Source organism: Triplophysa rosa, linkage group LG3 (genome assembly GCF_024868665.1).
Source record: "Triplophysa rosa linkage group LG3, Trosa_1v2, whole genome shotgun sequence".
NCBI lineage: Eukaryota > Metazoa > Chordata > Actinopteri > Cypriniformes > Nemacheilidae > Triplophysa > Triplophysa rosa.
Window position 1 is genome coordinate 12,753,943 of NC_079892.1, and position 18,272 is coordinate 12,772,214.

An 18,272-nucleotide genomic window follows, 5' to 3' on the forward strand; every position below is an offset into this window, starting at 1 on the left:
AGCAGGCCTAAATGGACAAATTTTTAGTAGAAGCTTTATTTTTTCATGGTAAGGTTGACATTTTCATGGAATTGCTCTGATACAACACGGGACGACGGCTTGATTAGAATCAGCTGGAGGACACTGACCGTTAATGCCACGAATGCATGTTTATACACTTGTGTTTGTTATTGTTGACAGTTATTTTCCATTTTTAAAGAATAAACAGATTAAATTAATGTGATAAACAGTAGTGTTTTATTTTAAATATATTAAATAATTTTATTAAACGTGATAAATAAGCATGCCTGCAAATAAATGTGACAGTAGTTTTGTTCTCTTTTCTATTCAACTAATACAACAAACGTGACATATAAAGTGAAAAGGAATTTTTGTATTTTATAAAACAATCCACAAAGCCACACAGGTGTAATATAAGATAATCTTGATTTTTTATGACGAACGTCTGTGACAGCACTGTCAGACGCAGGCTATATACATCAGTGTTCGAAATCACTCACTCATTTTCATTCACTTCTTCCCCATATAGTGGACTCAAATGTCATTCGTATATTGGGAATAGTGAAGGAGTGAACGAGGGAGAGGTTTCAGACACTGCTAAGGTTTGTCAAGTCAACCCCTAGTGAAAAATAAATATACTAAAATGTATTTGAATATATACATTTATTGCATACTAAAAATACTGCAAATGCATTTGCATATTTATGTAAATGAGTAAAAATGTCCTGCAATTGTACTTTTGGTAAACTAAATTGGTATACTTAAAGTCTGCTAAATCGGAACAACTAATTTTGTACTCAATGCACTTGAATTGTGCAGAAGTAGTGCTGAGGTCCAACTAAAGGTATACTGAAGTGTATTTCATTGTGCTAAGTGGAACTATTGCTAAGTATTTATACTGTACGCTTTAAATATATTGCATTAAAAGACTGATATTATTAAAAAATCATAAAATCCTTAACAACGGTGACGTTAAAACCCACTTTAGGTTTACTATTAAGAAATGTGCAGTGTGCACAGGTAGTACTCCAAATAAAGTTTAAGTATAATTGTATTTCAGTAAGTCTCAAGCGATATGTCGGTAAATATGGAAATACATTTGAACTATACTTAGTATGAAATAAATGTATTTTAAAGGAGCAATGTGGGGATTTAGTGGCATCTAGTGGTGAGGTTGTGAATTGCAACCAACTGCTCACGCCACCCCTCCCTTTTGAAGCACTACAGTGGCTCTCACAGGACTAAGATGTCAGGTTTTCACCTCTTTGCCGAAAGAGATAACGTATTTATGAAACGCACTCTGTAGAGCAGTTCATCCGTTTAGGGCTACTGTAGAAACAACATGGCGAATTCTATGCAAGGGGACCCACAGTGTATGAAGACTATGTATGTACAGTACGTAGCTCATTCAAAGGTAATAAAAAACCATAACGCTTCATTATGTAAGGTCTTTATACACCTCTGAACACATAGTTATGTATATTATATTGCATTTCTGTCAATAGATCCTCCGACATATTACACACAGCACCTTTAAATGTATTCCTTCTTTACTTTGGACTGCTGCCAGAGGTTGTTTTTGTGGAAGGAGTTTGTTCATCAGCGGCCATTTTTTAAGGTAAGATGAAGTTATTTGTAAAAACAGATCTTGTTTACAATAACTTCTATGCAGGGATTTTAAATAAGAAATTGTATGTAATGCATAACAGGGTCTGTAACGTATTGTTTTGGTATTATGGCTCACTGGGCTAGTTTTATCACACATATCTGACAACCCTGTCTTAGACACTAAAGTCTTTATACAGATCTACTCTCCAAATTATTCCACCTGTTTACTGTATGTACAGTAGAATGCTTTATTTATGTTTTATTTATGTTAATTAAAACTAAAAGGAAACGATGAATGTTTGAGCAAACACACACAAAAAAAACATTTTTGCTCACTTATATTTCAATAAAAGTTAAAAACAGTTTCTTATTTTTATGCAAGTTTAAAAAACAAATTTTCCTTTAAATCGTTTTGCAAAGCTCATACACCAATCAGAATTACAAACTTACAAATTAGTAACCAACCAATCAGAATCAGCAGATCTGACCTCACACTTTGCAGCGCTAGAACAACTAGTGTGGATTATATAAACTGTGAGAGTTATTTTGACCCTTTTTAACACTGGCGATTTTGCCGTGTGGATGGTCTACTACTTCCGGTTAAAATTCGAAGTGCAAAACGATGGACACGTTAACGGCTAATATTACCCACAATACTCTGCGAGAGGGCAGAGCTTAGTGACGCTCCACTGAATGAATAAATACTTAAATGCAAAGAAGAGCTGTATTTTGACGTTTGTGACTGTTAATGATCTTGCCTAGACGACTGATGATGGTCGTCTAGGCAACAACGGCCACTTCCGTTTTGCGTTAGTATGTCCCAGTGCGTGCATACTGTCTTGCTATGCTCTAAAATGTATATACTTATATACCATAACAAAAACAGTACATATTTTTAGTGCATAGTATATGTAGGCGAATTGGGACGCAGCATAATTGTTGTTACGAATATAAAAAAATAAGACGTTAAGTTAAAAATTAGTAATGAACATCAAATAGTTTATGTTTGAAAGTTATAGCATTTTACCCGTGTTTGTTTGTAGTACAACAACCTCAGAATTTAAAAGATTAAGTTTAAGCTAAACCTGTTGACACACACATGACCTCATTTCCAGTCGGTGCAGCACAGTTAATAAAAATACAATTTAGACAATTAGTCCAATCTATCTGAATGTAAAGCTCATTAAGAGGCGCCTTTTGGCCCCGAATGTGTTTTATTGACATCACAGCGGTCTGGCTTCGATATCGATTTAACGTGCCATCTACATCGGCCGCTATATTGACTGCCTGTCCGGCTTCACGCGCCACTGATGGTGATTAACTAACTACTTTTACAGCCGTTTGGGGAAGACTCTTTATAGCAGAAGGCAAACTGAAAGCATACATTTATTTATTGGGTGGGCTGGAGTTGGCGATATCAGTCACTGCCAGGCTGACAGACGGCGTGACAGGCCTGCCCCGCTGCCCATAAAGAGCCAGCAAGGTCAGAGAACTTGTTTTTTTATGGCAGTGTACAAGCAATTTCAAATTAAAAGCATGGACAGAAATCTTCATTTTCAGAAGCTTGGATCGGCTTTATAGACACTACAAAAAGGAAATGAACTATCCCTGCAATTAGTGTACCTTATACTTTTGATGAAACCAATTAAACGTTCCTTGAAGAGCCGACAAACAGTCTTTTTGAAGTCAAAGACAACTAGACGGTGTGTGAGTAAACCTTTAATCTCAGCCTCGAGCTAATTATTTGTCCACCCTGAATGTCTACAGCTTTCGATGTCTTAAGTCGACTCCGAGTACATGAACTCCGTCGGCCTCTCCGTCTTGACACTCATCTCCTGGCGGCCATTAATCCGACAGGAACGGATTCTGAACCTGGTGACCACCCTACGCTTCTCATAGACATTTAAACAATCAATAGCGGTTTAGAGTTTAAGTGGAGCTATTACTTCTTCCAGGGCCCGCCGATGGCATCATCGCACATTATCGGTGGCATAGATTTGCAAGCAATTATAAGAAGAGGGTGGAAGCAGTCTGAGTGGAAGCATTGTCGATTTGAGTGGAGACGGCAAACCTCTCGTGACGGTCAAGGGTTTTATTGTTCCGTCGGTCTGTGCTGTGCTGTATAATGTGTCTTTAGTGCAAAGCTCTTCTGTAGAAGTTCTGGGTGCCTGTAGTTCCGTCCTTTACCCTGAACACATTGACAGAAACGCTGAGCTCAGATACAAGGTCCTCAGGGTCATTAATATGGATGATACCAACAGCGACGTCCCACCCTTCTTTCTGCAACATCACTTCCTTCAGCTGAAGAAAGGTCAGAGGACGAACGTGACATGACCTTTCTTTGCCAAAGTTGCTTGATGGTGCGCAAAATGTACAGGATTCGGAAACGTCATGAATGCATTATGGCTTTAAATGCTGTTAACAAATACGCCAGCCAGTCAAAGCACTATGCAGGAGGAAAATGCTTTGAAAAAGAAACAGTGATGTCAGATTGTAAAAATGTGACTAAATGGGTACACAAGTAGGTCTAGGCTTTTAAGCTATTAATTATCTCTCAGGCAAGCCTGTGAACCGCTCCGTCCTTACGTTAGTAGAGAGTGTAGTGCCATCTCTAATGACTGCGCCTGCAAGGCTGCGAGGGTTAGGGTTAATTAACACATTCTGAATATTTAACTATTTTATTGGCTGTGTCTTTATATAGTGCACTATTCGAGGGGACGGCCATTTTGTAATGGTCTCTGAAACCATAGTTTACTAACCCTAACCCTAACCTAACCCTACATTCTAAAAAAAGTTTTTACTGCTATATAGGAAAAGTTCACATAAAAACAACATTCGGAACACAGAACCCAGGGTTCTAGTCCAGCTAAGGTCCTGTTCCAATCCTATGTTCTAATCTCTAACCATCTACTCTGCTATCTACACTTCACTTTCCTTTGAAAATAAAGAAGAAATAAAATAAAATATAAACAAAACACAACAAAACAATAATCAAAAAAAAAAATATATATATATATAAAATATAAAAAAATGAAAAAAAATCATAATAATAATAAAAAATAACAATAAAATAGTACAATAAGGTTGTATTTGTTACCATTAGTAAATGCATTAACTAACATGAACTAACAATGAGCAATATAGTATTTTAGAATGGATTAATGATTTAAAAAATGTACTTACTGCTCAAATTAACAACGAACAAAGATTAAGAAATGCTGTAGAAGTATTGTTTATTTTTGTTTCAATTTTTATGTTGGTTCATTATACTAATGTATTAACTGATTGTTAACAAATACAACCTTACCGTCAAGTGTTACCAATAAAATAAAATAAAAAGAATAAATTAAATAGAAAAATGTTCAACTGCCACTGTATAATTTGGATCCTGCTGCTTTTTCTAAGAAAATGAGGAATATTTATGTAGTTCTTTCTATACAAAAAAATATGTTTGTAATGTGTCCACTATGGTTTCAGAGACCATTACAAAATGGCCGTCCCCTCGAATAGTGCACTATATAAAGACACAGCCAATAAAATAGTTAAATATTCAGAATGTGTTAGACATTCTTGGTAATTATTTGGTAATATTGGTAAGTAATCTTGTAAGTTGGTAATATTTGAAATATATGTACTAATATTGGCCTTCCTTTAATGAATCTGTTTAACCTTCTTTACATCCATTATGCAAAAAACATATATATTTTCCTATATATTACCTTATTAAAATATTAAATCACGTAATATATATTTGAAAAATATTTTTATATATTGAATAATACATAATGAATTGTTTATTTTCATATATTGAAAAATATAAGCACTCGGATACATTACATAAAAATGTATTATTTCATATACTGCATTGTATTTTCCAGTATATTCCCATATATTTTTGTCCCATTTTGTTTCGCAAGCACCAGTATTTTCTTCAGGAAACACAAATGTAGTTCTCACTCAAGTGTGGTTTGGAACTGGATGCCACATGTCTCAGATACTTTACACACAACTGTCACTTTTGATTCCATAGACCCGATGGCACGAAGACACATGTGTCTCTCACACGACAACAAAGAAGTGGTAAATAGTTTCTGTAATCATTTATGATGGAGACATAACCCAACAGTCCACACACACACACCTGTCCTCTCCGTGGACTAGCTAATGTTTCTGAGTTTTATTTTTAAGTACATAAAAAAGGGACATAGATATAGCAATTGCAGAAACTGAGATTATACAGAGATGTTAGACGGCAGAGGTAGCATGGGGATAAGGCAGAGAAAACGATAAAGACAGAAACAGAAATTGAGATGACAGAGACAGAGTGGAGATAAAGATAGCTCGAGTGAAGACAGACAGACGTCTCAGCAGGTGGATTTATCTCCAATCATCAGATAAGCTTGCTGATCACAGACAACCATCAGATTCATCATCGACATAAAAGAACAACTCTACAAGAAACGTAATATTTTATGTCTAAACTACAAATAGACAGAAAATGTGCAGGTTTAATGAGCAGAAGAAAAACTGTATGGACAAAGGAGTGTGTGTGTGTCATTGGGAACGTGAAGCCGAACTAAACAGCAGTTTGGCATTCACGGCACAGCACGGGCAATGATAGATTTCTCTTCACACACATAAATCACTTCACCAGCAGAGCATCTGTCACGCTTCTCTGTTTGTCCACATCATACTCCACAATCTCCATTTCATTATGACTTGACAAACCCCTCCCTCACAGGTTTACAGCCACTGAAATACAAATCCCATGAAATGGTGTGGCAAAAGTCATTTTCGTTTCTATGTTGACATATTTCCTATTGAGCCGTGAAGCTACAGTAGACTGAAACATATACACGGTCAATAGAACTTTTAGCACAGTTGGCTGTTTGCACCATGTACAAAACAGTGATGATACTTTATTATCCATTGTGAAGCATTTATAACATCATTTACACCTACAGATCAGATGAAAAATAATATTAGCCTGCATATGTTTTGAAATAATGACATTGTTTACAATTCTGTATCTCTGAACAGACATTTGGGTAAAGGGAGGTCTCATTCCAGAGAGAATTTTATTGGACAAAATGTAAATACAACCCTGTGGGGAAATTAGTCATCATTTTTATATTTTATTCCATGAGGACAAGCTGTTAATTTTAAATACAGATATTTACAGGAAATGTTGTTGTTGTTGTTGTTTTAAGCATAAATCTAACCAATGCTTATGGCGATAGACAAAATATGCTGAGTAAGAAAATTATTTGGGAAGTTTGATTTCTTGGTCACTTTAAAGGGTTAGTTCACCGAATAATCAACATTTTCTGTGGATTTACTCAACCTTATACTGCAAGGTGCTTTAAAAGGTTCTTCGATGCCATAAAGAACCTTTAACATCTGAAGAACCTCTCTGTTTCACAAAAAGTTCTTTGTGGCGAAATAAGGTTATATAGATTATAAAAAAGTAAGAAAGAGATGGTTCTTTAAAGAACCTTTGGCTGAATGGTTCTTAGTGGAACCAAAAATGGTTCTTCTATGGCATCGCTGTGAAGAACCTTTTAAACACCTTTATTTTTAAGAGCGCATGTAGACGAGTTTCTCACTTTTTTTCAAGAAAATGCAAAAAGAAACTTGTTTAAATCCTGTGGAACCAATGTCCATGATTAAATTGAGTAATTCCAACAAACGTTTTTTTGAGTGTGGGTTGTTAACTGAAATATGCACAAAACCAATTGTTGGTTTATAAGTGTCCTATGATGGGTGTTTTTTTCTAAAAAATGAAAGTTATTTTCAACTCAGAACAGGGTCAGAAAGGGACAAACCCAACCATTGGGTTAAATTAACCCAGCAATTTAGGTTAAAACAACCCCACCTGCACCGGTGCCTAAAAGGTTCTTTACAGCGATGCCACAAAGAACCTGTCAGGATCCTGTCCTTCCTATTCCGAGTTTTCGTGCCTTCTGGACAGGGTCGTGACAGTACCATGTCTTGTGTGTGTGTTTCGTCTGGTGTGGAGACACGTGCCGGTTTGTTTTCACATTTCGCCGCGTGTCCTCCTGTCTTCTGTTTAGCTCCGCCCCCTCGTTTCTCTGTTAGTGTTTCATCTCCCTCACCTGTCCCATTCATCTTCCCGCTAGTCTCCCTTAATGTTAAGTTTTGTCACCTGCTCATCTCCGTCCCCGTGTAATCTCCCCTCGTTAATGTTTCCTTATTTAATGTCTCGGTTCCCTTTGTCCCTTGTCTTTGCATTGTTCCTTGTTCCCTGTATCTCCTGTTTGTGTTTACCTGGTTGCCTTCTTGTTCGTGTCGCCTGGCAATAACGGTATTCCTGTTTGGACTTTCCCTTATTCGTGTTTTGGATTATTATTTGGATTTTTGACCTTGTTTGTTTTGTCCCCCTTGCGGGGAGTTTTCTGTTTGTTTTATTATTCAGAGTTTCTGTTTTTCCCCATCGTGGGTTTTTATTTCTGCAACAAATAAAAGTATTTTTGTTAACTCCTTGTTGCCTGCGCCTGGGTTCTGTCCTCCACAGCCCTGACAGAATGCGCAGACCACAAGAGAACCCAGCAGGCTTGACGGAGTCGGATGAGGCATTCAGGAGCTGCCAGGCTCACCTCTTGTTCAGCTTCCGTCAGAAGGAGACCCCCGTGAAAGACTTCGCCATGGACTTCCTGTCTACTGCGCGCCGCTCGGGGTTCAACGAGGCAGAACTGAAGGTAATCTTCAACAGCTGCCTCGATGAACCCTTCGAGCTGGCCGAAATGCGCAGGATGAGACCCCTGGATGGATCGTGAGGAGCCCAGGGGACCGTCCATGGCAGAGCCTCTCACGGGGCTGGCGACAATCCCCGAAGACCGTACCCTGCAGATCGGGGTTTTGGGTGTCGCCACACCGTCCGCCTCACCCCCTGCAGCCTCACCTCCAGCCATCCTCGGTGGCAAGAGGGGGAGGCGAGAGTCTTGGGGGTCCTCATCAGAGGCCACCAACCCCGAGCCAGCCGTGCCCTTCACCTCCTTCCTCCAGCCGACCACCAGACGGGTGGCTCGGCTGAAAAAGAAGAGGCAACGGAGGGAGGCACGGAACCCAGCCCAGCCGGGGATCCAGCCGGCGATTCAGCCGGAGCAGCCGGTGATTCAGCCGGCGTCCCAGCCAGCGGTGCAGCCGGTTATCCAGCCGGCGATTCAGCCGGTTATCCAGCCAGCGATTCAGCCGGCGTCCCAGCCGGTGCAGCAGCTGGCGTCCCAACCGATGCAGCCGGCGTCCCAGCTGGCGTGCAAGCCAGCGTCCAGTCCGGCGCGGCCGGGATCTAACCCGGCCCAGCAGCCGGCAATCCAGCCGGCATTCCAGCCGGCGTCCAGTCCGGTGCAGCAGACGTCACAGCCGGTGTCCCAGCCGGCGTCCAGTCCCATCCAGCCGACCTTCCATCCAGTGTCTGCTGCACCTTCCAGCCGGCGTCCAGTTGTGTCCAGCTGGCCTTCCAGCCGGCACCTAGCCTTTGTCAGCCGGCCTTCCAGTCGGCACCCAACCCTGTCCAGCCGTTATTGTCCCAGCCTTCCCCAACCATGTCTGTCCCTTCCCGTCCTGCCCCTGCCAAGCCTCTGCCCCGCCCTAAGAAACAGCCCCCTGACCCTCCTAGGTCCCCACCCCCGGTCCCACCCAAGTTTAATGTCCCCAAGTTTATCTCGCCCATTCCCCCCCTCCCTTCCCGTTATTTTTCTTACTGTCCAACCCCAACCCCTTCGTAGTTTTGTCAGCCCTGCCCCTAATATGTTCTGTTCTGTCTGTGTGGTGTCTGTCTTTGTTCTTGTCTGTCTTGTCCCGCTGAATTTTTTCCCCTCGGGCCGTTCGGGGTTCGGCCCTTGGAGCGGGAGTACTGTCAGGATCCTGTCCTTCCTATTCCGAGTTTTCGTGCCTTCTGGACAGGGTCGTGACAGTACCATGTCTTGTGTGTGTGTTTCGTCTTGTGTGGAGACACGTGGTGGTTTGTTTTGACATTTCGCCGCGTGTCCTCCTGTCTTCTGTTTAGCTCCGTTCATTTCTCCGTTAGTGTTCCATCTCCCTCACCTGTCCCATTCATCTTCCCGCTAGTCTCCCTTAATGTTAAGTCTTGTCACCTGCTCGTCTCCGTCCCCGTGTAATCTCCCCTCGTTAATGTTTCCTTATTTAATGTCTCAGTTCCCTTTGTCCCTGTCTTTGCATTGTTCCTTGTTCCCTGTACCTCCTGTGTGTGTTTACCTGGTTGCCTTCTTGTTCGTGTCGCCTGGCAATAACGTATTCCTGTTTGGACTTTCCCTTATTCGTGTTTTGGATTATTATTTGGATTTTTGACCTTGTTTCTTTTGTCCCCCTTGCGGGGAGTTTTCTGTTTGTTTTATTATTCAGAGTTTCTGTTTTGCCCCATCGTGGGTTTTTATTTCTGTTACAAATACAAGTATTTTTGTTAACCCTTTGTTGCCTGGGCCTGGATTCTGTCCACCAAACCTGACAGAACCATTCAGTCAAAGATTATTTAAAGAACCATCTCCTTCTTACCTTTTTAAGGGCTGCTCGATTATGACAAGAATCATAATCACGGTTATTTTGGACAAAATTGAGAACACGATTATTTAACTCTATTACTTGTTAACTTTTAAAACAATTTAGAAAATCTTTTTTGACTGAATTCTAACTGTTGTGTTTCAAAAGACCTCAATATATAGTCAGTAGTTGAAAGGATTATTTTGAGTTGCCTGTTGTGACATTCCTGTTTGTCCCTAGTTCTGTTTTCCACGTTTTTGCCCCAGGATGCCCTTTTCCCACACTCCCTCACGAGTCCCTCATCATGACTGTTTCACCTGTCCCTCGTCATTGTCTCTGCACCTGCACCTGCACTCTGCATCAGACTCATTACCCAGACATTATTAATACTCTGCCTCTTCCTTTGTTCATTGTCTAGTCAAAAATGTAACGTTTTTTTTTTTTGCTCCTTTCAAGTTCTTGTTCTCCTCGTGTTTTCCTCGATTTTTGGTTTGTATTAAAGTTTTTTTTGTTTTTCATCATCCTGTGTGGAGTAACTGCTTTACACCTGTATCTGCTTTTCTGACTCTAAACGTTACGGAAACCTTCATTTTATGAATTACTAAGGCTAAACACATTTTTCACTGTTCTACTGAAGACAAAATTTATCTTCAGGTGTAAGTAAATTAAAAGCAAATGTTCATTTCACATGAACTATGCCTGTAAGCATACCATTATTAGTGCAATTTCTAAAAATGAGTATGTTCTGCAATATAAAAAAATGTGCTACATTTTGGTCCATACATGATCTAACAGTGAGGGTAGATAGCAGATGTGTTAGCTTGAGATAGTGTGTGTGTGTTGTATTTGAGATGAAAGGCGCTAAAAGCCAGAACCCTCTGTGCCGCGGGATGGACTGAAATGCAGCGTCGACTCTTTGGAGGAATTTGTTGGATGAGTGAAAAGACTATTCATGATTTCAGCTATTTAAAGACAAACCTTGTTTGTCTTAAAAAAATCATTTTGGGGGAATCTATATAAGCAAGCTTCATATTAAAAGTTTGTTTTTTAGAAAGGGTTTCCCGAAACGGAAAGTTTGAGAGTGACCGTGAAAATTTGTGCCAATAAAAGCGCTGCGCAAAACACGTTGTCATTAGAAATTGCAATTTGAACAGCAAAAGAAAAACAATTAACATTTCATATGGCTGCAGTTTTTATGTCAAGCCATTATTAAACTTGTTTTACGCCGAAACTGTTTTACACAAAAGTGATATGAGATTTACACTGAATTCACACTGCAACCTGAAAGTGGACTCAAATCTTTTTCTGCTCGACACTAATCTTGTATCTTTGTAAAACAATTATGATCAATTAAATTTGAAAGTATTTTCAATATTGCAATCAAATCATTAAGTATCACACGGCATTGTAAGGCTGATAAACCCTTGACAAAGTTTCGAACTCACTGCGTTTTCTTCTTCCTGGCTGTTGCTGGCGTCTTCACTTTTCCGAAATTTGTCCGAGGATTGCGAGTCTCTCTTATGGCTTGTATCAGTTCCCTCCATCGGCCTCTCGCCATCTAAAAATGAGACAAAGACCACACATATTCACCACATTTCACCAGCAGCATTGTTAGATTGTATCATTACCATTTATATTACATATAATACACTGCATGAAGTCATGAGCTGCTGTTATGGTGTCCCTTCTTTTCTTTCAATATAATCCTTAGAGAGAGATTGTGAATTTTGGTGAGGAAGTACAATAAAGTAATTTACACCCGGATGGTTAAAGGCAAGTATGGGTTTGAAACATGCCTGAAAAGCTTTTTGAAAAAAAGTTCCAAGTTACAACAGTATGCTGGACTAATTTTATTCTGTTAAAGGCTTTGACAAATGAATAAATCAGTAAGTTAGTTGATAGTCTTGTAGAGCCAAACCTTTGAGCAATGACCCTTTCAGGTACACTTTGGAAAAGTTTAGTCTGGACAATAACAATTCACACAGAAACAAACATTCTCTTTCAGGAAGTCTACTAAGAAAAATCACATACGTATAAGATCTCTTAAATATCTCAGTTGAATCTGTCAAGACCAATTGGAAACATCTTGCCTCTCAGATTTCTCCGGAGAAGAATTTTGTTGTTGAACCAAAAGTCAATAATTTCACAACCAATGGAAACCTTTTCTTTACCAATTTTTTTAAAACAACACATTATTGAAGCTATGAAATCCACATTAGAAAAGCTATTTTCACAAAGGGTTGAAATGACAAAATGACAACATATCACATATATGATGACAGAAGTTTCATTTTGGGGTGAACTAGCACTTTAAGGTTAAATTAGTGATAAAAACGCATTTCTAAAAAAATGTGGATTGCATAGCTTCAATTTCCTAAGCAATAAAAGAGAATACCACTGAGTAACCACTTGGCTTGACCTAGACATACAAGATAACTGCAAAATAATTCAAGTTTCCTCATAATTGCCGTTTCACGGCCATCGAGAATTATTCATAGCTAGTAAATATTCATAGCTAGTAACGGCCAGCTTCAGCTCTGTCACATAGAAACCAGCGCCACTAGGCAACTGACACACTTCCAATGGATTATGGTGTTGTCCTACATCGACCACCGTTAGAAAATGAGGGTCACTCAGGTGTTGAGAAGCTAGAGGGATACATGGAGGTGTCGTGAGATTCAAACAAGGAGAGGGAATATGAGGTGACCCGCCATACAATCCTACCGTACAGAATCTCCATGTCAATTGTGTAAGCATTACTACTTGTGGTGTTATTATGACATTACCACCTTATAAACACAAGAGCTAAAAGAGTTTTAAAACATGAAGACATTTTACCCAGAGAGAATAGAGCTATAAAATATAATAATGAAAGGTCATTACAATTTTTTATAACAACTACATGTGACCCTGGACCACAAAACCAGTCTTAAGTAGCACGGGAACATTTTTTGTAATAGCCAAAAATACATTGTATAGGTCAAAATTATCTATTTTTCTTTTATGCCAAAAATGATTAGGATAGTAAGTAAAGATCATGTTCCATGAAGATATTTTGTAAATTTCCTACCCTAAATATATTAAAACTTTATTTTTGTAAGTAATATGCTATGCTAAGGTTATGCTATGCTCAATATGGATTTTTTTGCAATTTTCAAATATTTGGTCTCTCGGCCAAATATTGTTCTATCCTAACAAACCATACATATGGAAAGGTTATTTATTCAGCTTTCGGCTTATAAAAAATTCAGAAAATTGACCCTTAAGACTGATTTTGTTGTCCAGGATCACAAATGCGAATGCATGTGCATAGATGTGTGTCCAAAAGAGTTTAATTTCACCCAATGCCCAACTTTAAGGATGTATTATGCATTTATTATTGATGGCTCCATTCAAATAGCACACTAACATACTACTCTTACTATTCCTCTTGCAGTATGCAAATGTTCTGTATGCATAATAAAATACCCTGAAGACGCTCCACAAGAGATATTCTTCACATCCAAGACATTCTTAAAAATTTCACCTTTTGCGTAAAAAACTATTAGTGATAAATCATACTTGAACACGACTATGTGTACTGTAAACAACAACAGCCCTCTTGTGACATTTTTTACCCAGCGTCAGGTACCAAATGTCAAACATATGAAACACAAATGGAACAAATAACAACAAACAAGGACAACGTGCTGTATCTCAGGTATATGAACATGGTGTCATATAAGTGTCTGAAAAAAGCAATTCTGAGATGCGAGGAAGCTGTCACAGACACCCCAGGAATTCACTTAACAGATTTCAAACACAAGGATGAGCTGAAGAACAGCTCCAGTCACAGCGTGAGTCTCGCTATCCCAGAAGGCCTTTGTTGTTGCAGAACCGTGAACGAAACTGTGGAAATTCTGGATCATAGCTTTATGGCTCCATAACTAGACCTTGTCATCTGAACTTAAAAAATCGATACGTTTCAAAGTGATCTAAAGTCATCTCACGGCCAGGACATTAAACAGTGTTTAATTAATTCCAAATAGAAAGTCTTCAGTAAATGTCAACCTCCCAATTAAGGCGTATTAGCATCGGGCCACTAGAAGAAGTGACATTTTAACGTAAATACAATCAGCAGCTTTTCTCCCAAAGCACTGCATCTTATGCAAATTCCCATACTTACATATTCATGAGTTACAAAGTCGAAAACGAAATGGAATTTGCACTGTTGCATGTGATTTACCTTGAATCAACTCTGTGACCGTTAGTATATGCCTAAGAAGCCCATGAAGGGACCTTTGAATAAACATTTACAGACGCTTTTGCGCCTTTTGAGGTCATGAGAACTTAGCATTTATTTGTATTTAATAAATTATAATATATATGATATAAAGCAACTGCAAGTTAAATGTATAATAGCAACTAATATCAAATAGGGGTGTAACGATACTTCGTATTACGATATTTCGCGATGCAAAAATGTCACGATGCGCATCGTAGAGAGATGGGGATATTTTACGATATGTTTAATTCTATTCGTTCAGCGGTCAAGACGCTACCTACTCTGCACCAGGGCGTCACTGTGCTTATCTCACATATGCGGTAGAGAGAGAAGTCTCTGTGAGAAGGGGAAGCACAAGACACAATCTGTGTCTCCACGTGATTTACAAAGCGTCTTATTTGACTTCACAATCGTCGTTAAAACACAGCAAACTTGAAGCGTGACTGCAGGCGAGTCACACTGAAACTCATTACAAAGGCAGCACAAACGTTTTTAAATGCCAATGTTAATTTATCCACTAACGTGAGCTGCTGCATAACGTGATATGCAACATAAAGTAAGCCAAAAGAAACCAGCGCTGTTCCGATCAGAGAAGCGATGAAGTGACTCGTACTGTAGATTAAAAGATCGAATGACATTCTAAAAAAGAAGTATGTGATCTGCATGATTTAAGAAATGTTATTCAGTTCATGTAATATGTCTTTTTGAAAGATTTTCTCATTCATTACTGTCGCAAGCAAAGACAGCGCAGCTTCAAAGAGACACGAGCCAATAGCGCTTGAGCGTGAGCTCTGCCAGAGCGTTTCATTGGTTGAATGTACTGAATGAACACTCCCTTCACTGAACGAACGAGTCAATTGAGTCAAAATGAGACAGAATGAACTGCCACATGTCGTTCATGGTCTAATATTCTCTGTGTTACAACAATGCATATCCAGTAGTTACTCAACGTTTCTGAAAAATAAAGGTATTGACCTGGTTTAATTTAATTCCAAGGTAAAGTAAATTATGTCGAAACAGTTAAATCTTTGTATGGAACATTTAATTACACCAATTAAATGAGTTAATCCAGATAGATTTTAGTAGACTAATATAATGTAGATTTCGTCAACTAAAAATAGACTTAAAACTATGATAAATTGGGATGACTAAAACTAAATTGCATTTTAGTCAAAAGACTATGACTAAAACTAAATCAAAATTTGCTGTCAAAATTGACACTGATCTTAATTCTAATTTCAGTTAAGATGTTAAAATTCTTTATTAATTTGTATGTGCAACAAAATAAGTTACTGAAATTGTTAATATTTTGAAAATAAATGTTATTTGAATTTTTATTTTGTTCAAAATATCGAGATGTGCATCGTATCGTGAACCTAGCATCGAGATATGTATCGAATCGTGAGCTGAGTGTATCGTTACACCCCTATTATCAAATATTAGAAGTAAAAATATGCAGCATTAGGTGTTGTATTGGTGTACGTTATGCTGATATTAAAAATGTTTCCCAGAATAGCAGAATATATAGGACATAAATTGCTTGTTAGTTAATGTTGTTAGTCATTGGATATAAATAGTTTGTTACTAGTAAATGTGTGTAAAAGTTATGGTCTTTTAGTTGCAATGTGTTGACAAATGGCAACAAATGGTAACAAACACTGACAAACTTTTATTATTCAATGTTTGATTACGCTTTGTACAAATAATTTTTAATCAAATTATATGTGGTATGTAATCCATACTCATTTTATACTCTTACTATATGTGAAAAATGCCTCTAGTTGTTTATTTTTACTTCTCCTATACACTTATTGGAAATATTAAAATAATTAAAATAACTGAGAACTCCATTATGTCTCTGCAGCTCAGAAATTGGATTGTCATGGTACCATAAACATATCTTACGATACTATAACAGCTGACGACGTATCACAATACCAATTAGTATCACGATGCTTTGCCATGTTCATATTTCAAATATACGAAATAAACCAACTTTTTCTAAATACGTAGATCTAGATTACATTTTGTATACACTATAGTAAACTGTACTGTAATATATTACAGTATTACCTCACCTAATGTACACTACAATATTTTTTAGTATTAACTATAGTAATTGGACAAATTAGCAAATACTGTAGTATACTTTAATATTTACTATGGTAAGACTAAAAAACACTAGTGTCTAGGAATTTTGTAAAGTTTACTGTAGTAAATACATTTTTCACGTGGGAATTAATTCATATGTGCCACAAATTCCATTTATACAGCAATGTTTATAAAGGAAAATGTTGGTCAAAACTAAAATGGCCAGTAGGTGGCAGTAATTTTTACTGAGTCAGTGAACCATTCAACCTAATTTCTTCAAGAAAGAAGCAAATGTGTTGATGAATGACTCACTGAATTATTATCTTGTCAGCATTGTTCAAAATACCGATTAATTTAGGAGAGACCACAAAAAGGCAGATGTAAGTGTTCAAATGAGCGTTACTGGGCATTACTTACGGTACTACTACTACTAAGCGTTAGCATCGCAATGCTACCGTAGCACTGGTACATTGTGCAAACCTACTCTGACACAACAGCTTCTGAGCAATATACAGTAATATGTATCTGGGTTTGTCAGTAATTGTGCTTATTATTGAAAAGTAACTGTGTCAAAGAAAACTTTTCCAGATCTTAAAATATGTATTGTATATCAAACATTCTGTTGAATTGTTGAATTTTAATGTATAAAAGCTTGTATGTTAGGCTATTTGGCAGAAGATTGAAGGAGTAGTTCACTTCAAAATTTGCCCCCACTGACTTTCCATAGTAGGAATAAAGATTACTAAGGAAAGTGAATGGGGCGTATTTTGAAGTGAACTACTCCTTTAAGCATGAATTATTCAATAATTATATAAAAAAAAATTCCAAAATGGTAGTTGTGGATGCATTAGATGTTTTGGGGTAAGCTGTGCCAGTGACTTCTTGTTAAGAAACATTAAAACATTAACAAAAGGGAACGGATGTCTTTGAACCAAAGCAAGCGCTGGCAAAGAGAGCCACAATCTACATCAGACTCAGAGGAAACAACATTTCATATTTCCCTGCAACATTTATTCGTTTTTCTGTCCAATCAAATGACTTTTTGCAAACTTTTATATCACAAATTGACATTAATTATATTTCTTAAAACTGGTGAAAATGTTGAACGTTGCCTCACGGCATTCAACTTTTCTTAATATTAAACCAACTCTATTGCCATCTCCTCGCTCCTTTAAAAACCCATATGGTGGAGCTGAACAATTACTCAAAAAATAAGATTATTGTAATGATTGTGTTACGATTTTTGCTTTTAAATGGCAATGATTTGCCTCAGATGAACACTATAACCAATCACAGACACTCTTATTGAGCAATGCAGTAGCACCGGCCAATCAGAAGCATTTAAATCAAGTATTTCGGCCAGAAATAACAACCCGATTATTAGGCATCAGGGGCCATATAACAGAACTATTATTTCGTATTTCGTTTTATGGCCATAAGCAGAATCAGCCAAACACAGAGATGAAAGAAGGAGAGCAAATATTTGCTGGTGGTGAAGACCTTTGCCAAGAGCACCACCCCACCCCACTGCTTCTATTTCTAGGAGCAGATTCTGATAATGCGACGCAGCAGGCTAGAAGAGTGAGCTCCCAAAATCTCCTTAATTTCCTGTAATCTGGGTCACAGGCAACGGGCCAGGAATCCCGCTTTCCCCTGGGCGGTGTGCACCTCACTACACCCACTGACACACAACCTAACAGGCTCCACATAACACATGCTCCACTGTGTCCATTCACATCTTCACAGCCATCTGAGACGCAGTTAAGAGGATCCGTTTGTTGCAGGGCTG

At 38.2% G+C, this 18,272-nt stretch overlaps 1 protein-coding gene across 1 annotated transcript in view; it reads right to left on the reverse strand.

The window, feature by feature from the left end:
- Positions 1–18,272, reverse strand: part of b4galnt4a (beta-1,4-N-acetyl-galactosaminyl transferase 4a) — a 208,409-nt gene that overhangs the window by 138,443 nt on the left and 51,694 nt on the right. Inside the window, exon 2 of the mRNA XM_057330341.1 lies at positions 11,574–11,686. Within this exon, the coding sequence (XP_057186324.1) occupies positions 11,574–11,686 (113 nt within the window). The remainder of the gene's footprint in view (positions 1–11,573; positions 11,687–18,272) is intronic.